Genomic DNA, 27,226 nt, shown 5'->3' on the forward strand with positions numbered 1-27,226 from the left:
TTTCTGAATTCCTTGATGGTATTTGTGGATATAACTGATTTTACTACTTTTGTGTTTCCACCTCCATACTGACTTTATAAGTGATTAGTCTACTACCTTTATTATATGTTTGTTTTTACCTATGAAATTTTTTCTTCTCATAATTTTCTTCTAGTTATCACCTTTTCAAAGAATTCTCCTTGGGGTCCTTTGTAACTTTTTCCTTCTACCTCTTTCAGCCCCCATACTCCATGCCCATATAAGCACCAGTATATTTTCTGACACTGTACATTAGTTTGTGTTTCCCAGAACTTGATATTACTGTGTCCTTTTTTGGGTGGTATAGGGATCTAGCTTCTTTCACTCAGCATAATTTTGAACTTGATCCATGTTGTAATTTGTATTAATAGTTCGTTTCTCTTTTTCTGTTGAGTAGTATTCCATTGTATGTACACATCACAAATTGTTTATCCAGTTACCTGTTCACAGACATTTAGGCTGTCTCTAGTTTGGAACTGTTACAAATGAAGCAACTAACAATGTTTGTATCTTTTTACAGACATAGCTTTTATTTCTTTTGGGTGAATAGGTGGAATGCCTGGGTCATATGCATAGTAAATATGTAAATTTCTAAGAAACTTTCAAACTGTTTTCTAATACAGTTTTTAAAGTGGTTGGACCATTTTACATTACCATCAGGGGTTTGTGACAGTTTCATTTCATACACATATTCATCAACCCTTGATATGACTATTCTTTTTATTTAGCCATTCATATAGATGTGAAATGGTGTTACATTGTGGTTTTGATTTGCATTTCCTTAATGAGTGATGATGTTCAGCAGCTTTTCATGTACTTATTTTTTTCATCCTTATATCTCAAATTTTTTGTGCTTTGAGAGTTCTTTATAGCCTAGATACACATTCTTTTTCAGATATGTGATTTCATTCTCCTGACAGTGTCTTTTGAAGAGCAAAAGTTTTTAATTTTTTTAAAGATTTTTAAAAATTAATTTATTTGACAGAGGGAGCACGCATGTGCGAACACAAGCAGGGAGAGCAGCAGGGAGAGGGAGAAGCACACACCATGTTGAGTAGGGAGCCCTATGTGGGACTTGATCCCAGGACCCTGGGATCATGACCTGAGCCGAAGGCAGGTGCTGGACCAACTGAGCCACCCAGGCACCCTGAAAAGTTTTTAATTTTGATGTAGCCCCAGTTCATCAGTTTATTTATTTACTCATTTACTTAGTTTTAGAGAGGAGAGGGAGGGAAGGAAGGAGGGTGGGTGAGAGTGAGAGAGAGAGAGAGAATCTTAAGCAGGCTCCACACCTGGCGTGGAGCCCAATGCGTGGCTCAATCTCACAACTCTGAGATCATGACCTGAGACAAAATCAAGTTGGATGCTTAACCGACTCAGCCACCCAGGTACCCTGTGTTAATTTTTTAAATGAATTCTGCTTTTTTTCTCCTTAAACTTTTTAAATTTTAAGTTTTAGATTTAGGGTTGTGATTCATTTTGACTTCACTTTTGTATATGACACAAACTCTCCTTCCGTCACCTGCAACTCTCCCCTCACCAAGGTGCTGGGGGCAGAGTATACATTCTATATTCATTTGTTTCAGCACTATTTGATAAAAAGACTCTTGAAATGACTTTGAATCCTTGTTGAAAATGAGTTGTCTGTATATGTGTGTGTGGGCCCTTTTCTGATTCATTAATCTATTTGTCTGTCATTATACCAGTAGCACACTGTGTTCATTCCCGTATCTTAAAATAAGCTTTGAAATTAGATTAGTGTTCCATATCTGTTCTTTTTAAGAAGTTATTTAGGCTCTTCTAGGTCCTTTGCACTTCTGTATGAATTTTGGAATCGGTTTGTTACTTTTGACTAAGAAACCTGTTAAAAATTTTGTAATTATATTGTGTGTTTTTTAAGATTTTATTTGTTTATGAGAGAGAGCCGGAGCACAAGCACAGGCAGGAGGAGGGACAGAAGGACAAGTAGACTCAGTACTGATCATGGAACCCCAGGCAGGGTGACCCCAGAAACCTGAGATCATGACCTGAGCTGAAATCAGACACTTAACTGAGCAACCCAAGCACCCCTGGAGTTATATTGTATCTATAGATCAACTTGGGGAGAATTGCTTTTTTAGTAATATTGAATCATTTGACTTGTGTGAACTTGGTGAATTTTTCCATTTATTTAGGTCTTTTTAAGTTACTCTCAGCAGTGTTTTATACTTTTAGCATATAGATCTATATCTTTTGTCAGATTTATCCTTACATATTTCAGTTCTTTGATGCTACTGTAAATGGTGTTTTAAAATTTTAATTTCTGATTTGCTGTTGTTATTGTTGTTGCTAGTATAGTTGACCCTTAAACAACAGGGATCTGAACTGCACAGACTACTTACATGCAGATTTTTTTCAATAAATATGCGTATAGTACTGTAAATGTATTTTCTGTTCTTTATGATTTTCTTAACATTTTCTTTTCTCTAGCTTACTTTATTGTCAGTGTATAGTATAATACATATAACATACAAAATATGTATTAACTGTTTATAGGTAAGGCTTCTGGTGAACAGGAGGCTATTAATAGTTAAGTTTTGGGGGAGTCAAAAGTTATGTGCAGATTTTCGACTGGAGGGGTTGGTTTCCCAACTCTTGCATTGTTCAAAGGATCAAGTGTATATGGAAATACAGCTGACTTTGAATATTGATCTTGCATCCTGTAACCTTGTTAAACTCATTAGTTTTAGTAACTTTGTACTAGAGTCTACAATCAATGATTGCATTGTCTGCAGATAAGGATGGTTTTACTTCTTTTCCAGTTTGAATGCCTTCTAGCTCTTTTTCTTGACATACTGTTCTGGATAGACTCTTTAGTACATTGATGAATAAAAGTGGTGAGAGTAGACATCCTTGTATTGTTCTTGATCTTAGGTGGAGAGCGTTTGGTCTTTAACCACTAAGTCTGACGCTGGCTGTAGGTTTTTCCGTAGATATCTTTTATCCAGTTGGTGAAATTCTATTGTATTCCTGCTTTGTTTTTTATTTTTTTAATTTTAATTTTAATTTTTTGAAGGTTTTATTTATTTGAGAGAGGGAGAGAGAGTATGAGAAGGGAGAAGCAGACTCCCCAAGGAGCTGGAAGCCTGATGTGGGACTCGATCCCAGAACTCCAGGATCATGACCTGAGCCGAAGGCAGTGGCTTAACCAGCTGCACCACCCAGATATCCCTCTGCTTTGTTTTTTAAATCAGGAATGGATTTCCTTTTTGCCAAAATATATACTGAGATACAGCTTTTTTCATTAGTTTGTTACTATGGTGAATTATATTGATTAAGACATTTTTATTGAAGTATAATTGACATATAGTAATTGATTTTTGAGTATTCAACCAATCTTGCATTTTTAGGATAAATCTCATTAGAACATAATGGATTGACATTTTTATCTGCTGCTCTGTTTGATTAAATTTTTGTTTAAATATGCATATTCTGAGGCATGTCTGTAGTTATTTTATAAAGTCTTTGGTTTTGGTACTTGAGTAATGCTGGCCTCATATAGTTAGGAAATATGTTGTCTTCAATTTTCTGAAGGAGTTTATGTAGAATTGATATTATATCCCTCTTAAGTGCTTGGTAGAGTTCATCAGTGAAGCCATCCAGGCCTGGAGTTTTCTTAAAGGAGAAATTCTGAACTGCAAATTCAATTTCTTTAATAAAAATAGAGCTATTCAGGGGCACCTGGGTAGCTCAGTCAGTTAAGCATCTGATTTCAGCTCAGGTCATGATCTCAGGGTCCTGAGATGGATCCTCAAGTCAGACTCTGATCTTAGCAAGGAGTCTGCTTGTCCCTTTCGCTCTCCCTCTGCTCCTCCCCCTGCATGTGTTCTCTTTCTCTCTCTCTCTCTCAAATAAATAAAATCTTTTTAAAAAATGGAGCTATTCACCTTATCTGTTTCTTATTGAGTGAGGTTTGGTACCTTAGAATTTGTCCAGTTTTTCTAAGTTGATGAACTTATTTGTGTAAAGTTGTTTATAGTACTCTTCTATTACTCTTTTACTATGGGTGACCTTTGTAGTGATGTCAGCTTTCTCATTTCTAATATTGGGATTTGTATCTTCTCAATTTTTTATCCCCAGTCTGGCTAGAGGTTTATAAATTTAATTGGTTGGTTGTTTTTTTTTTTTTTAAGATTCTATTTATTTATTTGACAGGTAGAGATCACAAGTAGGCAGGGAGGCAGGCAGAGAGAGAGGAGGAAGCAGGCTCCCTACTGAGCAGAGAGCCCAATGTGGGGCTCGAATCTAGGACCCTGGGATCATGATCCACTGAGTCACCCAGGCGCCCCTTAATTGGGTTTTTCAAAGGAACTGGTTTTGTTTCATTGATTTTTTTCCCCCTGTTTTTTTTCTGTTTTCTATTATTTTGATTTCCACTCTGATCTTTCTTATTACTTTTTCTACTTTTTAAAAAAATCTACATGGCAGGCAAACATTTAATTATTTTAATATATAGAGAACATACAAACTAATAAACAAAATGCCATAACCCAACATAAAAAAATAGGTAAGGGGCGCCTGGGTGGCTCAGGGGTTTAAGCCGCTGCCTTCGGCTCGGGTCATGGTCTCAGGGTCCTGGGATCGAGTCCCGCATCGGGCTCTCTGCTCGGCAGGGAGCCTGCTTCCCTCTCACTCTCTCTGCCTGCCTCTCTGCCTACTTGTGATCTCTCTCTGTCAAATAAATAAATAAAATCTTTAAAAAAAAAAAAAAAGGTAAGAATAACTATAAATGGCTTATAAACCTACAGGATGAGTCCGACCCTCATAATTACATAATTATGACTTTTAAAATATTTAACTTAACAACTAACAAGTATAAAAATATTTCAGCATAAATAGTTCTGAATGGGAGGAAAGAAGATGCACACCCTGTGTGCTGCTTATAGAAGTGTTAATTAATGTATGCTTACTTTTTCCACTTTGGGTTTAATTTAGTCTTTGCTTAGTTTTTTAAGGTGGAAACAAGTTATTTATTTTTTAGAACTTCCTTTTTTTTCTAATATAGGCATTTAATGCTATAATTTGCTCCCTAACTGCTGCTGTAATGTCATGCCAGTCTATAAATTTTGATTACATTTTTTTTAATTTTTTTTAAAGATTTTATTTATTTGACAGAGATCACAAGTAGCCAGAGAGGCAGGCAGAGAGAGAGAGAGAGAGGAAGGGAAGCAGGCTCCCTGCTGAGCAGAGAGCCCGATGCGGGGCTCGATCCCAGGACCCTGAGATCATGACCTGAGCCGAAGGCAGAGGTTTTAACCCACTGAGTCACCCAGGCGCCCCACATTTTTTTTTTAACTTGAAAATTTTGCATTCTACCTTTTGCTTTCTTCTTTGTTCCATGAATTATTTAAAAGGTGTTATTCAATTTCCAAATATTTGGGAAATTTACATGTATGTTTCTGTTACTGAATCTTAATCTAATTCCATTGTAATCAGAGGACAAATTTTATATGTTTGAATTCTTTTCAATTTATGGAGACTTGTTTTGTTGCTCAGAATATCATCTGTCTTGGTAAATGTTTTGTGTGGATGTGAAACAAATGAGTTGTTTGCTCTTACTGGCTTAAATGTTCTATAAATGTCAGTTAGGTCATTGATAGTGTTGTTCAAATTTTATTCATCTTTCCTGATTTTCTGTTTGCTCTATTAAGTATTACAAGGGAGTATTGAAATCTCTTAATATAATTATGGAGTTCTTACAATTTTATCAGATTTTGCTTCATGTATCTTTAAACTGTGTTATGAAGCAGAAGAACTTTTGGGACATGGTTTTAATGAATATATCCCTTTTTTCTTTTTGAAATGCCTTGGTAATATTCTTTGCTCTGTGGTCTACTTTGATATTAATATTGTTACTTTTTTTTCTCTTGACTAGTGTCAGCATAGTTGATCTTTCATTATCCTTTTATAGTGAATCTCTTTGTACTTTTATATTTGAAGTGTGTTTCAGGTAGGCAACATATGTAATTGGGTCTGACTTTTCTATCTAGTCTGATAATCTCTACCTTTTATGGGTTAGGCCACTTACATTTAATGTGATTATCGATATGGTTAAGTCTGTCATCTTGCTTTTTATTTTCTATTTGTCCCATTTGTTCTTGTTTCCCCATCCTCTCCCTTTTTCCTTTGCCCTCTTGGATTAATTGCATCTTTTTTTTTTAATGATTTCATTTTCTCTTCTGTGTTGGCTCATTACCTGTAATTCTTCGTTTCCTTACTTTAGTGGTTGTTTGAGGGCTTATAATACACATCTTTAATTTATCAGTCTACCTTCAAGCAATACTACTTGACACAAGAAATTGTTTAAGAGCCACAATAGTGTACTTTTATGTCTCTCATCCCAAACTTGCTATTATAGTTATATGTATATGTTATAAGCCCCAATACTCTAGTTATAATTATTATTTAAATCTTTTAAGGAGATTTGTTTGAATCTTTTAAAGAGATTTAAACAGTATAAAAAAAATCTTCCCGTGTAGTTATTATTTCCAATGTTCTTCATCCCTTTGTGTAGATTCATATTTTTGTCTGGCATTACTTTTTCTTCATACTAAAGGGCTTCCTATAACTCTTCTTATAATGCTGGTCTGCTCATGATTAATTCATTCATTCATCTTTTTGTGTGTGTGTCTGAAAATGCATTTCCCTCTTATTTTTTGAAGGATGTTTCAGCTAGATAAAACAAACATAGGTTCACAGGTTTGTTTGTTTTTTTTTTTTCTTAAAATGTGGGATTTGTTGTGTGTTTTACATGTAGTATTTATTACATCTCAAGACATGATTCAAATTTTTTTCTTTTCTTTACCTTTCTTCCTTTATGGACTCCATTATACTTATATTAGGGCATTTGAAATTGACCTACTGCTCACTCTTACTCCATTTATTTTTTTTATAATGAATTCTATATTTATTTTTGATATTTCCTCTTGCTGTGTCTTCAAATTCACAAATCTTTTTCTTCTATAATGTGTAATTTTCCTTTAATTCCATCCAGTCTATTTTTCATCTAAGATATCATTTTTATCTCTGGAAGTTTGATCTGCATCTTTTTTTTCTTCTGTATTTCTACATAACCTTTTGGAGGAATATGATTATAATGATTTCTAATGTCATTGTTTCTAATTCTGAGACATGTCAGTTCCAAGCTGATTTTGATTGAGTTTTTAAAATCTCTTACAGGTTATGTTTTCCTACTTATTTGCATGCCTGGTAATTTTTTATTGGATGCCATTCTTTGTGAATTTTACCTTGTTTGGATGCTGGATATTTTTTTTCTATAAATATTCTTGAGCTTTGTTTTATGATTCAGTTTAGTTCCTTGGAAACAGTTTGATTCCTTTCAGGTCTTCCTGTTAAGATTTGTTAGATGTGACTAGCATGGTGACCAGTCTAGGTCTAATTCCCATTTCAGATTTAGATTCTTTAGAATCTAAAGACTCTTTAGATTCTTTCTCCAGTGTCCTATGAATTACGAAGTTTTCCAGCCTGCCTGGGGGAAGTAGGTCCTATCTGAGTCCTGGTCACTGTGTCTTCTTGTCCTTTGAGTTGGTTCTTTCCCCAGCCTTATGTCGTTTCCTCAGATGTATTTGCTGCTTGGTACTCAGCTCAGTATTTCAAGAAGACTGCAGATCTCTGAAGATTTCTCTGTGCTGCTTGCTCCCCCCCTCTCTGGTACTCTTTCCTGAGAACTCTTGGCACCTACTATTCCCAAGTTCTCCAGCTCCGTATCCTTACTGCATCTACCTGGTTCCACCTGGGTTTCACCTCCCTATTTATTCTGGAAAATCTCTTAAGATAGTAATTTGGAAAGAGAGACTCTTCATCTCACAAAACAAACTGAGGGTTGCTGTGGGGAGGGGAAGTATGCAGAGGGTGGTTGGGTTATGGACATTGGGGAGGGTATATGATATAGTGAGTACTGTGAAGTGTGTAAGCCTGATGATTCACAGACCTGTACCCCTGGGGCAAATAATATATGTTAATAAAAATAATTAATAAAAAAAGATAGTAATTTTGGAAAAAAATAATTTGGAACAGTTGTTGGGCTTATCTCATTTGTTTTTCATCCTTCAGGGATCACTTTCTTTGCTGATGAACTGTGTCTTACAATAAAACCATTGTTTTATATATTTTGTCTATTTTTTCCCCCCAGATAGGAAAGTAAATTCAATCCTTGTTATTCTGTCTTGACTAGAAGTAGATGTTGGAGCTGATGTAATCTTCATCTCCTTACCTGTCCTGAGTTCACAGATCTCTGACTCTTTTAAATGCAACATGAAGCAAACTTATCCCCTCTGAACTTGCTTGTCCTCATTTTCTTTTACACATACGAATTATTTTTGCCCTTAGAGTGCTTTTCTGATCTAAAATTATTTAATTAAATCAAGTAGGACATAATTAGTCTTCCATGACATCTGATTTTGAAGGTCTGATTCAGAGTACATTCCCTTTGGGAATGAAAAGAAAGAATGGAAGTATGACACCTTTTGCATTTATTTAAAATCTAAACAGTTTAGAGGTAAAGCCAATATTTTAGCAGAATAAATGCTTAGTAGCAGTTAATGTTTCAGTTATAGAAGTGTCTGATAGAAACACTTTTTCAATTAATCAGTCTCCTTGGTCCTCAAACTGAACATTTGTCCTGCATTTGCCTTAGTTGTAGTTGTGTTTATACCTTGTCCATTATTAGATTAACAGTTAGATTCATATTTAAGCACATTTAAAACTTAACAGCTAAGATAATTTGAGGAGTTGTTTTTTTTTTTTTCAATATATAATTCTTTTTCTATTTGTGTGGATTGCTTTCTTTTTCCTACTTTTTTTTTTTTAAAGATTTTATTTATTTATTTGACAGACAGAGACCACAAGTAGGCAGAGGGGCAGGCAGAGGGAGGAGGAAGCAGGCTCCCTGCTGAGCAGAGAGCCCAATTTGGGGCTTGATCCCAGGACCCTGGGACCATGACTGGAACTGAATGCAGAGGCTTGAACCCACTGAGCCACCCAGGCACTCCTCTTTTTCCTACTTTAAGACAAACCAGAAATTCCATTGTTTCTACTCTAAGGTTTTTAACATAAATGCAATAGGAGCTTTTCTATAAGAAGAAAAATATTATGTTCCAAGGATGCAGTCCTGTTTTGATCTTTTTCACTAGAAAGAAGGTGGGAGTAGAATTTTTTTTGCTCTGTGGGTTTATGAAAGACAAATAACTGATAAAGGTTGATAGGTTGCCTTTATTTCCCTAGAAGTAACTCTTAGGATAAATACAAAGTTAGCCTTATCTTTTATCTTTGTAGTCTGTTATAATGAGGTGATGACTGAGTTTCTTAATAAAAGAAAATACTAAAATAACAAAGAATTGTAGATAATAAGCCAACAGAGGAGATGTTCTGGAAGCACTATGGGATTTAAAATTGAATCAAGAAGATTTAAATTTTAACAAGTGTGGTTTTAATGATGGAATGCAGGGTAATAATATGGAGGGGACACTGGAATGAATCAAAAGGCTTAGGGTACAGTATTATTAGCATATCCACTAAATACTGTGTGACTCTGAGCAGTCTTGTAATTGAATTTTAAGATCTCCATCTGTCATAACTAAATAAATTAGTATTTAATTGGGCAGTTCTGTTGTGCTAGGTACATTATTGGTTAGTGTACTTCTATTTCTTCGTTTAACCCTTATATTAACCTAATAAAGTAAATAGAACCTGTATTTTACAGATGAGGAAACTAAGGTTCCATAATGTTAAGTAATACTCAACATGTTGAGCAACTAAGTATTAAAGTACAATTTGTGTTATATTTCTGTATTTCTCTAAAACTGTGAAGTTTCTTCTGTTTCTACTTATAAAAAACACTAAATTTTTAAACCATGCACCATGGTATAATGATAAGATGGTAAATTTCCAGATGTATTAGTTTTGGCTCTCTCAGTTTTGTTCTTGTCAGTTTTCTTACCTGCAGTGTACTTTATGAAAATCTTACCTAGTTGCCAGCACCTGATTCACCAGTGATTAACTCAAGTCTACAGTGAAGTTTTCTTCCTCTGAGATATTAAAGCATTTATTATCTATTTCTCACTTACTAGTTACATATTTGAGATATACTTACCAGCTTTATATTTGAAATTTGGGATTACTATTGAATTGTTTAAATTTCTATGTGTTCATGTATTACTGATACACATCTATTACTGAGAAGGGTACACGTAAGTTCCTCAAGCGAACTTCTCTATAGCATTGTACATGTGGTACATATATCTTCATAAATAATTGTGACTTAATTCTGTCAACTAGTTAATCATCATTCTCAGGTATTCACTTCTCACAAGCAAATTTACCTAAGATACTTTAAAATTTTAAATTCTGTAGCTTTACAGAGCACAGTTAATTAAGCTTTTTAGAGAAATGCTTTTCAAAAAAACTTTTTTTTTGCCAAAAATTTTGAAAGGAGTTCAATCAAAATCAAGATGAGTTGATTAAAGTAAGCATGTAGGCTTATTGTATTTGGCAAGGAGACCAATTACTTTGCCCCATAGCTGATTTTTTTAGAGTTCTGAAAGCTGGTGTTCTCTCTGCCTGTGCCTCGCCACCCCCTGCCCCCATCAAAGAAAGCAAAATGTTTGAGCAATATTTAGAAGATTTGGGTGGTCTCTAGTACTACTACTATTACTACTACTACTTACTCAAAAGTTAATTAACATTTCTGGGCTTTAGTTTTCTCATTCTTAAAAAAAAAACTGAGTTGGATTATTTGATCTTTAAATATACTCTGTTCCAGCATTTATAAAACCTACACGTTTAAGATAATTATGTTTCAGAATTGTAAAGTAGCATTTGATTCTTAAACTTCAAATTTAATGTTAATCGCTTTTTTCTTTAAAAGCATTTGTGATCTCCTGTTCCACTTTTATGGTTAATTTTCATTTTTGACTTACCAGTACTCCCTCACGTGTTGCTAAAGGAGTTGTTGACCACACCAAAATGAGTCTACATGGTGCTAGCGGGGGACATGAACGATCAAGAGATAGACGAAGATCAAGTGACAGATCACGAGATTCATCTCACGAAAGAACAGAATCTCAACTCACTCCTTGTATTAGAAATGTTACTTCTCCAACACGACAACACCATGTTGGTACGTAAAATTAACTCATCTTCCTGACAGTTTTTAAAAGCATGCAGTTACCTTTTTAAAACAGTAATGACAGTGAATTCTGCCTAGTACTTGAGAGTAAAATTAACTTCTTAGTTCTATTCAGTTGCTATTTTAGCTTAGCTTCATTCTTGCTATAAGAAATCAGCTTATTAAATGAAACTTAAAAGTAAATTTTTTTTGAGTCTCGGACAGTTTCATAAAAAGAAATTTGAAAAGCCTTTAAAACTGTGATATGAGAGGGACGCCTGGGTGGCTCAGTTGGTTAAGCGGCTGCCTTCGGCTCAGGTCATGATCCCAGGGTCCTGGGATCGAGTCCCACATCGGGCTCCTTGCTCAGCGGGGAGCCTGCTTCTCCCTCTGCCTCTGTCTGCCTGTGCTCACTCTCTCTAACAAATAAATAAATAAAATCTTAAAAAAAAAAAAAAAAAAAAAAAAAAAAAAACTGTGATATGAGATAATTTGTTTAATTTAAAAAAATATTTATTTGAGAGAGAGAGAGAGAGCAAGTACATGCAGGAGTAGGGGGAGGAAGGGAGTGGCAGAGGAAGAGGGAGAAGCAGGCTCCCCACTGAGCAAATGCCCTGGGGCTAGATCCCAGGAGCCAGGGATCCTGACCTGAGCCTAAGGCAGACATTTAACGGACTGAGCCACCCAGGTGCCCCTAAGTCTTTCAAATTGATTTTTATCTTATGTGATACATAAAAAATGGTTTATTTTTAGAAATTTGTAGTAAACTGTTGATAGGAATTCTTGGTTAATCATGCTAGAAAAGGAAGTGAAAGCTAGAATAACCATGTAGTAATTTATTTTAAGTTTTGACAGTATTTTAAATTGAACTTAAAAAATAGATGGTGAAAGGGAAGGTGTGAAGTGTTTTGTTTTGTTTTTTTTTCTTGGCAAGTAGCTTATGTCTTTTTTTTCCTTCCTACTCATTACTGTAAATGAACATTATTATATTTCAGGTAAATAAATTGTGTGAGGAGAAGTACATTAGCAATGTGAACTTGTTGATTTTCATTTTCCCTTGGAGAAGGGGCAAATTTAATACCTTCACATTGTTTTTGATTGTTACAAATCAAAATCATTTATCTTAGGGCTTAATTATACAGAGAGGTTGTCAGTATCTAAGTAGGTCCTCAAAGTCAAACTAGTACTGATAAGCCAAAAATCCATGCAAGTATAAATAGGAGTTGACAGTTCATTAATATGCTAAGTTCAATCCCTGGGAAGAGAATAGGAAGATATAATAAACGATTTGTATTAATTCAGCAAATTTTGGTTTTGGGATGCTACCAGCATTCTGGAAACAGGCAATAAAATGGAGGTGTCAGAATATCTCTGGAGATAAAGCAAACCTAATTATATAATCAGTAAAGCTGTACAGAATGTTCTGAGTAGCCTGAGTCATGGAGGAATTTGGCAGAAGCTGATGAATCTGATGAGATGGAGGTACATTTTTAGGTCACCTTTAAAGTGTAGTTCTATCCTCTAAAGGGAACTTATCACAGAATCTTAGTTTTAATTTTCCCTTTATAGAATATTGGAACAGCTCAAGAAAATCTTCTGAATTTTAACAATATTTCCTACCTAATTAAAATTATGGATAGTAATTATATGATCCTCTAGAATTTGTAGCAGTGCTTTTATTCCAACAAAAAGTGAGACTGAAAAAAAAGCAATGTATCATAAGCTATTGAAGCCATTTTATTTGGTTGGTAGACATTAAAAGTCATTTAAAAGAATAAATACTTTTGTGTCCTTAGTGACCTTTTTTTCTTCCTTTGGGGCCTGGTTTTTGTGAGATAAATTACTAGTTTGGGGATGGCCTAATTAATGAGAGTCCAAAGCTTGTACTTAGTGTTCTCAGAGTAGTACTAATACTATTAGTATTTAGGACAGTTAAAGTTGGTATTTTCATTAATCTTTTACTTTCTGTCAGTGCTTATTTGACTTGTAAACTTGTAAGACTATTCTATTCCTTGGGTTTCATGTATTTTTAAATAGCATACTAGCATAAAATTTACCTTAATTTCGATCTTAGTCTGAGTGAGCATTAGTCAGCTATACATCTTTTTTTTTTTTTTTAAGATTTTATTTATTTATTTGACAGAGAGAGAGAGAGATCACAAGTAGGCAGAGAGGCAGGCAGAGGGGGAGGGGGAAGCAGGCTCACTGCTGAGCAGGGAGCCCAATGTGGGGCTGGATCCCAGGACCCTGAGATCATGACCTGAGCCGAAGGCAGAGGCCCAACCCACTGAGCCACCCAGGCGTCCAGCTATACATCTTTTTAAAAATCTACAAAAATTAATTTAGAAAACATTTTGATGTTTTAGGTTTTATTCCTGGGAAGTAATATTTATGGTGTTCTGTGAAAATGTTACTTGAAATCAAAAAGCAGAAATGCTTTGATTGATTGATTTGCTTTTATTTTATTTTTTGAGAGAGAGAGAGAGTGCATGCATGCACAAGTGGCGGTGAGGGGTGGAAGACAGAGGGAGAGGGAGAAGCAGACTCTCTGCTGAGCGGAGTGTCCAATGTGGCAGGACCCTGAGATCATGACCTGAGCCAAAGGTAGACACTTAACCAACTGAGCTGCCCAGGCCCCCAGAAATGTGATTTAAAACAACTTTTCTATATCAGGATTTTTTATTTTTTTTTAAAGATTTTATTTATTTATTTGTCAGAGAGAATGAGCACAGGCAGACAGAGTAGCAGGCAGAGGCAGAGGGAGAAGCAGGCTCCCTGCTGAGCAAGGAGCCCGATGTGGGACTCGATCCCAGTACGTTGGGATCATGACCTGAGCTGAAGGCCCCTGCTTAACCAACTAAGCCACCCAGGCGTCCCTCTACATCGAAGAATTTTTAAAAGATAAATGTGGATCTTGAATTTTTTTAAAGGAAAATTTGCATAACTTTAACATCTTTATTTCAGAACGAGAAAAAGATCATAGTTCCTCTCGTCCAAGTAGTCCTCGTCCTCAAAAGACATCTCCAAATGGTTCCAGTAGCAGTGCTGGGAACAGCAGCAGAAACAGTAGTCAGTCAAGTTCGGATGGTAGCTGTAAGACATCTGGGGAGATGGTGTTTGTATATGAAAATGCAAAAGAAGGAGCTCGGAATGTGAGAACATCAGAACGAGTAACGCTAATAGTGGATAACACTAGATTTGTTGTAGACCCATCCATTTTTACTGCACAGCCAAATACAATGTTGGGCAGGTTTGTATTATTGCAGTTCTTTCTATTATTATAAAGCACTTTCACATTATTTTACTTAAGTTTTACAGTAATTCCCTGTTGGAATGTAGTATTCCTGTTCTATAGATGAACTGAGCTTTGGAAGTTAAATATAACTTGCTCAAGTTAGTATAGCCAGAAACTGGTAGAGCCAGATCTTGAACTTGGTTTTATTTCTAACAATTTTTGTTATATCAGCAAGAAAAAAAAAATAGTTAATGAAGATAGGCTCCTAAACAATCTCCACAGGTTAAAACCTTAAATTGTATCTAACAAGGTGAGTATAATAGTAATATATGCTTTTTTCACTTGGCGGAATCCCAGTTTCAACCACCAAATATAGCAGGTATCAGCATTTTGTTTAAAGAGAAAAAAAAAACAGTTTGGTTAGCTGAAAAGTCAGCATGAATTGCCAGTTTGATATAGATACTTAAAAAAAAAAAGGAAGGTGTTAACAAGTAATTAGAATGAAGGAAAGATACTTGTAGTCGTATTCTAATCTGTGCTGGTCTAGAGTAAAGGTCAATGTGAAGTTTGTAGTTGTGGGAACTGTGGTCTTAAGAATGATATAGACAATATAGACTTGATTTTTCATTGTGTCCAAAATGAGGAGCAAATACCTTTATTTTTTTTTTCATTTTTTTTGAATACCTTTTCATTGTAAAATTAGTATCTTTTCCTGTTCTAATATAAAGTGGAAGAGCATAGAAATGAAATAGAAATTTATATGGTGTAAAAAACTTGTGTTTTTTTCCTAGGTTGTGTATGAGTAACTAGGATGCCTTTGTGTGTGTACATGAGATTTCTCCTCTCATACAGAGTAAAAGCTAACATGACATTGCACATTTTGAATAGTTGAATATTCTTTTTAACTTTACATATCTGAGGCAAAGAAAACAAGTACGGCTTTTATGTATTTTTAGTAGCAGAGAGGAAGATTATTGAGGGAAGGTGTCAGGAGGATGACTTGACACTATTAATACTTTTTTTTTGAAGATTTTATTTATTTATTTGAGAGAAAGAATGAGAGAGAGAGTATGAGAGGGGAGAGAGTCAGAGGGAGAAGCAGACCGCCCACTGAGCTGGGAGCCCGATGCAGGACTCGATCCTGGGACTCCAGGATCATGACCTGAGCTGAAGGCAGTTGCTTAACCAACTGAGCCACCCAGGCACCTGACACTATTAATACTTTTAATTTTTACCCAAATTTTAAAGAAACACTCTTAAAAAGTAGATATTTGAAATTTTGCTTCCTTTGTTAGGCTACATTTTCTTTAAAAGCAAAACAAAACAAAGTCCAAAGTATTTCTGTGTGTGTATCCATATTGAACTGAGAAGCATAACATTCTCCTTTTGTTAAAAAAAATTTTTTTTCAAGTATTTGAGAAAATTGCATGACATTTGATTCCTGAAAGACTGTCCTTACCCTTTTTTTTTTTTTTTTTTTTTAAAACAGTGAAGTCATCTTTTTCATGCCAGTTGAGTAAAGCATATCTTTGGGGATGAAAATTAATATTCATGGGCACTGTAAAAAGCAGTTGGCATTCTTTTGGAAACTTCGAAATAAAAAAGCTTTGTTCTTTGTAGATTTCTGTATTATAACAAAAGAAGAAACCATTTAAATTGGGAAATTGTTGAGTACAATACTTAAGAATGATGGTATCATTTAATTTGGAGGTCCAACTTCCTTTAACCACAGTTTTTAAATTTTCTTGGGAGTAATGCATTAAACTTTTGATTTTGAAGAACATACTCTGCACATTTCCTGTTTTCAAAAAACATTTCATAGTTACTATGAAAGGGCCAAGAACATTACTTGAAAAAATAGAAATCTGTATTTTTTTTTAAGATTTTATTTATTTATTTGACAGAGATCACAAGTAGGCAGAGAGGTAGGCAGAGAGAGAGAGAAGGGGAAGCATGCTCCCTGCTGAGCAGAGAGCCAGTTGTGGGGCTCCATCCCAGGACCCTGAGATCATGACCTGAGCCGAAAGCAGAGGCTTAACCCACTGAGCCACCCAGGCATCCCAGAAATCTGTATTTTCTTATGTAAAAATTAGTATTAAGAGCTTTTTACTCGTTTGTTTAAACGTTTGATTCATTGCTTAGCTTCCTCATTCCTCTTTACACAAGCATTTGATTGCTAATTTTTCAGTTCTGGGATGCAAGTGTAAGAATTTCGAGTGATATTTCTTATATTTATGTTAGAGTTGTGAAAAGTGAAACAACCTAACCTGCCTGTTTCTACTTTACTGTATGTGCTGCATTATAGCATTAACTTGACAGTGAGGGCAGCAGTTTTAAGGAAGAGGTACAGATAACATGGTTTCCCTTTTCTGTTTTTTTTGTCCCTTTCTGGTAAGATTAGTATAAAAATCACCTTTTCCCCTAGATTGATTGATTTTTTTCCCCCCTCCCTGAGAAGAAGGGGCTGAAAAGTTCTTTAGCTTCTGAGTCTTATCAGCTAATTTTGTTTGCTTATAGGGAATCTATACTACTATTCCCTCCCATCAGAAAGGTAGTATTTTTAATAATCCTTCATTTATTACTTTTGTCAGAATAAATTGCTAAGAATTTTTAAACTAATTTACGAATAAATTGTAATTCCTTTTTACTTTTGTACGTGAAATAAATTTTCCCTTTGAAGGCAGTATCCTATTGTTACATTTCTCATTATTTACTAATATCATAGGATGTTTGGATCTGGCAGAGAACATAACTTTACACGTCCCAATGAGAAGGGAGAGTATGAAGTGGCAGAGGGAATTGGCTCCACAGTGTTTCGAGCTATTCTGGTGAGTGCTTATTTCTTACGTCTTGACTTAATCATAGAACTCCTTTTTGGTAGGTATTTGTATTAGAAGCAGAGTTCTATTTGGATATCTCTATGCAGAATATTGTTTTTAAAAAATACCATTTTATTCATTTTTATTTTAGTACATAAAGATAATATACAAATACAGGTCGGGGGATGTGACATCTCTTAAATATAAACAGGTGGTTCTTTCAAAGGGTTTAGTGGTAATCCATCTGGAGTCATGTTATTCCTCCCTCCCTAATTCTCTTAAATACAATAAGTTGATCATTTTTGCTATCTGAGATAAATGTGATTACTTGAATTCTAATATTTTATTGCCTATAACTGGCAATGTGGACAGTTAACATATAAAAGTTGTCTAAAATGTATTAGCATTTTTGTTTTAAAACTTTTTTTTTCAGGTTTTAACCTTTTATTTTGAGGAATATTTGAATTAGTATTACAGAATTCCTACTTGTAATTTCAAATCAGTGATAAAGCTTTGATTTATAGTCTGTGACTATGCCACAGTCTGAAAATATGGTTTCCTCAAATAATTTTGGGGAAAATGGGCAGGGAGGATCATGGGGTAAAAGACAGGAATGGAAGTTGATCTTGATTAGGTTGTTAGTACTTGGGCAAGTACCAAAAGACATCTTGCTTGCACTAGTATAGCAACTTTATTGTTATTGTGTCTCTGAACCTCAAGAAGCTTAAGGCGGATCTTAATTTGAGGGGGAGAGGGGAGTGCTTTAGCTGGCCCTACTTCATTAAACCCCCGATGGAGTTGCCTAGTAAAAAAAAAAACCTTATGACTCAGCTGTAATTTGGGGACTAGCCCTTAACAATTTTTAAAGTAGATCTTGGAAATAAGTACTATTTATTGTTCATAATTTGGGACACACAAAAAATAGTATTTGGAAGAAGAATATCTAATTGTGCATTCTGTTTACATATATTAATACCTGGAATATGACTTTGAAGTTCTTTACTAAGAACCATATATTTTGGTCAATTCTGTAAGTAATATTTAAAGTACCTTTAAAATATATCACTTAACTTTATTTTTTAAAAAAAAAGTTTTAAAATTTGATGGTAGTTATATAGAAAAATAACTTATAGAGTGGAAAATATGTATGAATTGGCATGCTACAATAGAGAGAAGAAACATACCAGTATCAGGAGACCTGGCTTTCCTCTGCTAATAAATACTTGTTTGACTAGGTGAGTCAGTGAACCCATTTGGGCCAACAGTTTCTTATTGGTAAGATGAAAAAGTGGTTAGGTGAACAGAGGTCCCATCTAACTTTATATTCCACAGTTCAGAAATCTCAGAGCTCCACTGTTTTTGAAAATGCTAGCAGCTTCACCTTAATAGTAAGGTTTTGGCCACCTTGTGCTGTACATGTTTTATGCATTCTTTACATTTTTTTCTTTTCTTTTTCTTTTTTTTTTTTTTTTAGGATTACTACAAAACAGGAATAATTCGTTGTCCCGATGGCATATCTATTCCTGAACTGAGAGAAGCATGTGACTACCTTTGTATTTCTTTTGAATATAGTACTATTAAATGTAGAGATCTCAGTAAGTATGATGTTTTGTGTGTGAGCGGTTTGTAGAGTTACAGTATATTGGAATGAAAAGCCTGAAAGAGTGCTGTTTATGTGGACATCAAATATTTGTTTAATTGGATTATAAAGCACTATGATACTATAAGGATACTTTATGGAAGTCTACAGAGATTTTTATAACCAATTGTGCAATTTTCCAAAACGTCAAAAAAATTTTTATATGTTTGTATGTATATATGTATATTTACTTTTGATAGACTCTCCTAGATTTCCTCCTTGACCCCATCTCTGTCATTTGTTGCCAGTCTTTATCTCCCAGCTTGGGAGCCCTGGCTTTGGTCAAGTATGGTATTTGGCTTCACTCCTGAGATCACATCAACCAAAAATTTACAATTTTTTGTACTTTCCATGTAAGATAATATCCTAAGCCATTGTGGAAGATAACTCTCCAAGAGAATATTTGTCATTAAAGATCTTAGATTAAATACCTAACTCTCATTTATCCAAAGGGTTAAGTGACTTCGTCTTAAGAACATCAAACAGCCTCAGAGCAGAGTCTAGAACTTTGGAAATCCCAAGTTTTTGATCAGTATTTTCCCCTTACCACTACCCCAGCACTCCTCCCTCTCACCATTTGCCATACCTGAGAGGAAGAAAAAAGGTGATTATACACAGAAAAGTCAGAATAAGAGAATTTTCAGATGTTGACTTAGATGCTGAGTGGTTGGAGAAGTTCAGAAGGAGAGGTCATTGTGTGCTAGAGGGATTGGGAAAGAGTTCAGAGGAGGCAGGTAGTAAAGAATAAATTGGAATGATTAGGAAGAATAGAGTGAGGAGGTAGTTCTAATAGCTGAGATTTTTGGACTAAAGATGCAAAAAACATACTTTGGAAAGAACCTAGTTGGGACAGAGACTTTATATCAGGACCAGCAGGAGATGAGAATAAGTAGATGGGCCACATTGTAGAAGGTCTTTGATCCAAACTCATGTTCTTACATTTTATCCTATATATGGTGAGAAGTCATTTCAAAAGCTTCCTATATGTGGTTATAGCCTTATGTTAATAAGGCTATAGGCTTATGGTTATCTTTACTTCATTAACCTAAACTCACCGGTAACTTGCCATACCTTCTCAAAGATTGGTGTGTTAGAAACTGTGAATGTGAGATGTTAAATAATTTTTTAGAAGATTTTATTTATTTGAGAGAGAGAGCACAAGCAGGAGGAGCTGCAAAGGGAGAGGGATAAGCAGGCTTCTTGCTGAGCAGGGAGCCTGATGTGGGGCTCTATCCCAGGACTCTGGGATCATGACCTGAGTTGAAGGCAGACACTTAACCACTGAGCCACCCAGGTGCACTGTGAATGGGAAATTTCATTTCATATTTTAAGGCACCTAGTGTATAAAGATAGGTGTTCTCTTCATGCTTATTTAAGAGCTAACTCATTAAAAATGTGTGGTCTTACTAAGTCTTCCCCTAAGTACCACTTTATTATTGCCAAACATTCTTTAAAATCTTCATAAAAATATCAGTAGGTAGGATAAAGTGGCTGGTCCACCTCTGAGTCCATTTCTCTATAAATGATATTTAAAAGTTTAAAGTCAAATAGGTAGAGCATACATATGTAAATTCGAACAAAGTTTGTTTTTTCACATCTTAAAAAATGTTTTTACTAAACCATGAGCATTAATTATTCTAATTTAGATCCTCGAGATCAAGTTTTGTGTGTTTTTTTTTTAATTCATAGAACCATTTTCATTTCATTTCATATAATTAGATATTAAGTTTTGGGGACTATCAGATAAAAAATATGATGTGGATTTGGTTTTATAATCCTTTGGACATAGACTCTGTCATCACTGTTAAGTCTCATTTATTTGTTATGGAATTAAAGGTAAGAGTCTTTATTTAAAATATGTATAATAATGTTTTTTCTAGATTTTGGCTTTTAAATAATTATAACTATTTCCAGAATACTTGTAATACATATTTTAAAAACAGAATTCTCATGGACATTATTAAAATAAAACTATGTAGAATTTGAAGAGACGAAAATGTCCTTGTAAATACATAATAGGATACTATAGGTGTAGACTTGAGTCCAAAACTGAATTGTTTCCTGTTCATGTGTGCCTCTACTGAATACTAGAATGGCACATTACACTAAGATGTGTGGTTGTGTCTTAAAATTATACAATATAGATAATACAATTATCTATATCTTTTCAACTTTGTGTCCATAGTGCCTGCTTGCCACATGGTAAGGACTCAATAAACATTTGCTGAATGAATAAATTATTTTATCCCCCACGCATTTTTTTAGGACCCCATTCTAATTGTTGTCATCTTCTCTGTATCATTAGTCTTTTCCTCTATATAGAGTAATCCTTAGCCTCAGACTCAAATATAACCTATGTCTGTTGTAGATATTAAAGAAAACTCTTTAAAATATTTTAAGGTTTTCATTGGAATTCTTTGAAGTTAATGTTTTAGAAAAATTAACATATTTACTGTCTCCTCCAACTGTTGACTTTCCATTTACTAAGTTTTCTTTTATGTCTTTAATTTCTTCTGATCTTGTTTATTTTTTGATGTATTTTTTTATAGTATGTATATTTAAATTTTCTAACTTCTAACATAAGAAAATTATTGAATTTTATATATTTGTATGAGCTACCTAACAGAACTCTATTTCTAATAGTTTTTCAGTTGGTTCTCACATATTCTTGGTGGATAATTTGCTCTGTTGTAAATAACACTTTATATATTTTTTTGTGTCTTAGAGCATTGGCTAGAATATTTTGAACAGTGTTTAAACATTTAGTGGTAATGCTGTCATCCTTGTCTTTGAAGGCATTTTCTTTAGATGTCACTGTTAAGTCACTCCTTTCTTTTTGACTCTTTCTTACTTTAGCTCCTTGACATCCTTCTTTTAGGCCTTCTGTTTATCTTTCTCTCACTTGCTCCCTGATCCTTGATCTCTTGAATGGGCTCATTCCTGAGTGTTCTTTGTTAAGCTCCCTTCTCTCTCACAGAACCTATACATTTATTCTAAGTGATGCCATTCATCATTATGGCTTCAAACATTCCCTATACACTGAGGATTTCCAGTACTTTATCTCTAATACTTTTTTTTTTTAAAGATTTTTTAATTTATTTGACAGAGACACAGTGAGAGAGGGAACACAAGCAGGGGAAGTGGGACAGGGAGAAGCAGGCTTCTGCTGAGCAGGGAGGCCGATGTGGGGCTCGATCCCAGGACCTTGGGATCATGACCCGAGCCGAAGGCAGCCGCTTAACGGCTGAACCACTCAGGTGCCCCACTTTATCTCTAATTCTTAAGTATCTGCTATGTGTTTCTAGTTTACCATTTAATTTATAATCCTCCCGCCTCTTACTCAGGCTTTTTGTGAGTTCCATGAATATAGTAAATATAATGATGAACGAGACAGACCTTGTCCCTGCCTTTATGGAGTTTACAGTCTAGCGGGGAAGTAATGAACAGTAATGAAAAGTAATGACAAGCTGTGAACAACAACTTGACAGGTAATGAAAAGCTGTGAAAAATGTGAAGAAATGAGATGCTATGAGAAGTGTATGGTAAAGGGGCTATGGAAATCATTATCTAAGTGACATTAAAACTGAGACCTAAAGGAATGGCAAGTGGATAAGATGCTGACTGTACCAGGCAGCAGAAAAGGTATTTGCAGAGGTTGTCAGGTTGGAAGGAATATGACATGCTTAAGGAACTGTAAGAAGAGGGAAGTATGGCTAGAGTGGAGGGATGGAGTGTGAGTGGTAAGAAGTAAGTCCAGAGAAGTAGGGAGAAAACAAAATATATTAACTGAATAAGTATCTGATGACTGTTAATTCTCTACCAGTCTGTTCTAAGTTTTGGGGATGCAGCATGAACAAACCAGGCAAAACTTCCTGTCTAATGGAACTTACACTCTTTGGGGGAAGACAGACAAACCAGGTGAACAAGTAACATATGGTATGTTAGTGATCACTGCTGAGGAGCGGGGGGGGAAAGTAAGGAAAGGACATAGAGCAGCCAGAGAAGCCTTAAGTGGAGAGGAAAGCTTAATTTCAAGCATAAAGTAACAATGAGTGCAAGGGTTGAGGCAGCTTGCCTGGCATGTTTGAGAGCAGCAGAGAGTGAGGTAAGTTAGAGTGTTCACAGTAGGAGATAAGGTTAGGAGGGGACCTAGGTCATGGAGGACCTTTACCTTTTGGCTTTTACTCTGAGTGATGTGGGAAGCCATTGCACTGTTTTGAACAGAGTAGTAATATGATCTTCGAGGTTGTACCATTTCATGGGAGCAGAATTCAGTATAGATTTGTACAGTGCTATGGTCCTGATATGACTGTGGTTTAAAAGAATTACTCTTGGCTGTTGTGTTGGAAATGGATTGCAAGGGGGAATTAAGGTAAAAGTAAATGGATATTTAGGAAGCTGTTGCCATAATTCAAGTAGGAGATAGTGATGGGTTAAATCAGGGTGGGAGCAGTAGGAGGTGTTAAATTCTGGACATATTGGATGGCAGAGTTGTTAGGATTTCCTTGTTGATTGAGTTATGAGATGGGGAAGAGAGAAGAGGACTTTAATTTACTGGAAATGTGGAGTTGCCATGAAGTGAGATGTTGGAAACTTCATGGGGAGTGAAAATTTAGAAGCTTGATTTGAGACATGTTAAATTTGAAATACTCACTAGATGTCCAAGTGGAAATGGTTAGGGGGACATCGGGTATATATGTTTAAAGTTCAGGAGAGAAATATGGGCCAGACTAAATTTATGTGCAGGATATACTCACACACCCCCCCACACACAAGATTTATGTATAATATATATTTATATGTAGTGTTTAAAGAAAATATTTTTTAAAGGACTCTACACACTGGTCTATAATCTCCTTTTTCATGTGACAGGTCTTTATGGACCAAGTTAAGGATTTAGGACTTCTGTTTTTAGGTAGTATTGGCCATGAAAGACTTAAACTAGAGGAGATGCATAATTTGGCTGCTGGGGGGAGGATGAATTACACAGGGGCAAAAGTAAATGTTGGGGGAATATAATTAGGTTTTATACTAGTTGGGGTAAGAGTTAAGGATGACTTGGACTTAGTGGGGGCATTGGGGATAGAGTGTATTCTGGTGAAGTATTGCTATATAACCATTCCAAACTTAGCATAAAGTATAATTTTTATTCTGTGGGTCAAGAACTCAGACAAGGTACAGCAGAGGTGGTTTGTGTCTGCTTCACAATATGTGAGGTCTCATCTCATGAATAATTGAAGGGCTGAGGTGATGCAGAAGGCTACAGGCCTCTTCACTCACAAGTCTGCTGCTTGCAGTGGAATGACTCAAATGCTGCGTTCAGCTAGGACTGTCAGAGAACCTACATGTGATCTCTTCATGCATCTTGGGCTTCTCTAAGTCTGGAGACTGGGTTCAGCAGGGAAGTACTTGGAGAGTGAGCATTACGAGGACCAAAACAAAACTGCAGATCATGCACTGTCACCTCTGCCATGCTCCTTTGGTTACAGGCAAGTCAGTATGACCAGCCTAGGCTAAAAGGGAGGAGAATTAGATTCCCCCTCCAGGGAGATGTCAAGGTTCCATTGCAGAAAAGTATGTGGAATAAGAGATTCTGTAGTTATCTTTGTTTAGCATCTTCCAGAAAAGGAAATGACACAATTCAAGGTGCATTTAAGAAGTGGACTTGATAGGACTTGAGGAATGGTTGAATTAAGAGATGCAAGTGGAATCAAGGATTCATTTATTTATTCTACAAGTATTTAAGTTCCTGCTATATGCCTGGCACTCTTCTGAGATCATTCTGAGAAATGAATGGATGGCAGTGGCATTTACAGATTTGGAAAACACTGCAGGGAGAAGCAGATAGGATTAAATTCACTTTTGAATATATTGAGGTTGAGGTGCCTGTGAAGTAGCATCCCAATGGAGATTTCCAGAAGGTAGTGGAATATGATACATCTAGAATATAGAAGACAAGAATTAGTGGAATGAATTTAGGAATTACCAGGTAAGGTAAAAGAGAGGAAAAGAAAATTGTTTTGAGAAACATCATTTTTTAATGAACAGCTAGAGGAGAAAGGGTTGGCAAAGATGATCAAGAACTCCAGATGAGAAAGAAAACCAGGGATAATGGCATCAAAGATTCTTAAGGAAGAAAGAGTGTTTTAAGAAGAGGGTTCAACCATGAAGCCAGTTAAGAACAGGATCAAAAGGTATTCATTATTTTTAACAATCTAAAGGTCATTTGGAGATTATATTGAGAGCAGTTTTGAGGAGTACTGATTGGTATTGGTTCAGACTGGAAGCCAGATTGGAACTGGTTCAAAAATTAAAGGAAAAAGAATGTGTTGAAAAATCTAGGAGTTTGGCAATCAAGGAGATTAAAAAGAAGTCATAATGGAAAGTAGCCAGCCTAGAGAGAGGCATGGCTAAATAATAACATATTATTTAATCATTTATTATATCACTACATATTATTAATAATTATTATGTAATTAGCAACCTGTTTTAGGGGGAAAAAGCTCTCCCTTGGGAAAATGTAGATTAGATTGAATTCTAGTTCCTGTTCTAACCCTCCCAGTAGTTCGTTGAACTAGTAGTGTCTTAAATAAGAGGACACTGCCATTGTCACAGGAAAAAAAAATTAGGTGAATGCAGGTGATTTTTGTGGCTGTGTACTTGGGAAATTGAAGTTATTCATTATACCTATACTTAAGGAAGGTGAAGTGAAATTATTTTTTACCCCTCTGACATCTAGGGTCAGGTTTGCTACGTAAGTTTTGTACTATGCTGTATTTTCCTTGGCCTTTTGCCTTCCTTATCCCAAAGCCAGTTCACTTCTTTTCCTGTGCTGAAATACTAATGTTGTTTGTGAATAATTTTCTGAGAAAGAAAACATGGGAGAGGGAATTATGGGAGCTATTTTAGTTCATAAGACAATCTAAAAACATTCTCAAGATACACTTTAAGATATAGTTGCATATATTGATGGAAGACAGCATGATATAGTAAACTACCCTGGGCTGGGGTGAGGGTGGGGGATTTAATTCTGATTTTGCAAATTAGTTTTATAACCTTAGGTAGATCACTTCCTGAAGTATAAAATGAAGGAGTGTGTGTGAGATGCTTTTAATTGGCCCTTCTTGCTGTAAGATTCTTCAGTTTGTAAAATCTCTTCCTAGGAAAAGTTTTGTTGACTAAAGAGTAAGCACTGTATTTTGTCTCTAGGTTTGCACAGTAGATTCTGAAAAAATCTGATGTTTTGTGCGTGTGTTTTTTTGCTTCTGCTCTTTTACTCATCAGTCATCAAAAAAAAAAAAAAAACCAGGATATTTTTGTGGGTTTCATTTCAGGTGCCCTAATGCATGAGTTATCGAATGATGGTGCTCGTAGACAGTTTGAATTTTATCTGGAAGAAATGATCCTGCCTCTCATGGTAGCTAGTGCCCAGAGTGGGGAAAGAGAATGCCACATAGTAGTCCTTACAGACGATGATGTGGTTGATTGGGATGAAGAGTATCCACCACAGATGGGAGAAGAGTATTCACAAAGTAAGTACTGTGGCATGTTTTCTCTCTTGAATCATCACAGATTCTGTCTTTATCTTTTAGAATACTGATCAAAGGACAGTTTTTGTAAAGAAAGTACGTTGAACTCTTACCTACACCAGGAGTCAGCAAACTATGGTCTGTGGGTCAAAATCCAGCCTATTGCCTGTTTTTAGAAATAAACTTTTATGTATTGTCTATGGCTGCTTTTGCGCTACAATGGCAGAGTTGAGTAGTTGCAAGAGACCGCATGGCTCGCAAAGTCCGAAGTATTTACTCTCTGGCCCCTTACAGAAAAAGTATCCCCACCCCTGTCATGCACAGAAATGGTTTGCTCTTTGTTGAGTATCTGGATCTTGATGGATTTTTTTTTTTCTTTGCATTTGAAAAGAAGCCTTTTAGGGAAGTAGATCCTGCAGTAAATAGATTATAAAAGATCAGCTGGGTTTTTAGATGAATTGTTATTTGTATATACAATGAGAAGCTTCAGTGCATTAATTTCTAGGGTGACTTTAGTTCTAAGATGATCCCTTTTTGTATCATATCTGTTCCTGCAGGATATAGTGACCCTTCAGAAAGCTTTGTGGAACTATAGTTAGGTATTTCTGACCAAAATACCTTCTGTTGAGCAACAGTGACTTTTTCCTTACTACACTTTCACACCTTTCCTGATCAGAGCCTTTTGATTTTTTGGTTGTCAGAAAATTTATATTATTTTTCTTGATGAACCCAGTGTAGTATTTTTGAGTGGTTTTATAGATTTGAGAAGACATAGTTAAAAGAACGATTTGAGGAACTAGGTAAAATAGCCCAGCACCTTGT

At 35.4% G+C, this 27,226-nt stretch overlaps 1 protein-coding gene across 3 annotated transcripts in view; it reads left to right on the plus strand.

The window, feature by feature from the left end:
• BTBD10 (BTB domain containing 10) overlaps positions 1–27,226 on the plus strand; it is a 72,749-nt gene that overhangs the window by 39,141 nt on the left and 6,382 nt on the right. For all 3 annotated transcript variants that reach the window (XM_080817795.1, XM_080817796.1, XM_080817794.1), the window contains 5 exons: positions 10,998–11,194; positions 14,147–14,432; positions 17,143–17,245; positions 18,711–18,831; positions 26,210–26,407. In XM_080817795.1, the coding sequence (XP_080673921.1) occupies positions 11,041–11,194; positions 14,147–14,432; positions 17,143–17,245; positions 18,711–18,831; positions 26,210–26,407 (862 nt within the window). In that variant the 5' untranslated portion in view covers positions 10,998–11,040. The remainder of the gene's footprint in view (positions 1–10,997; positions 11,195–14,146; positions 14,433–17,142; positions 17,246–18,710; positions 18,832–26,209; positions 26,408–27,226) is intronic.

Source organism: Martes martes (genome assembly GCF_963455335.1).
Source record: "Martes martes genome assembly, chromosome: 10".
Lineage (NCBI taxonomy): Eukaryota > Metazoa > Chordata > Mammalia > Carnivora > Mustelidae > Martes > Martes martes.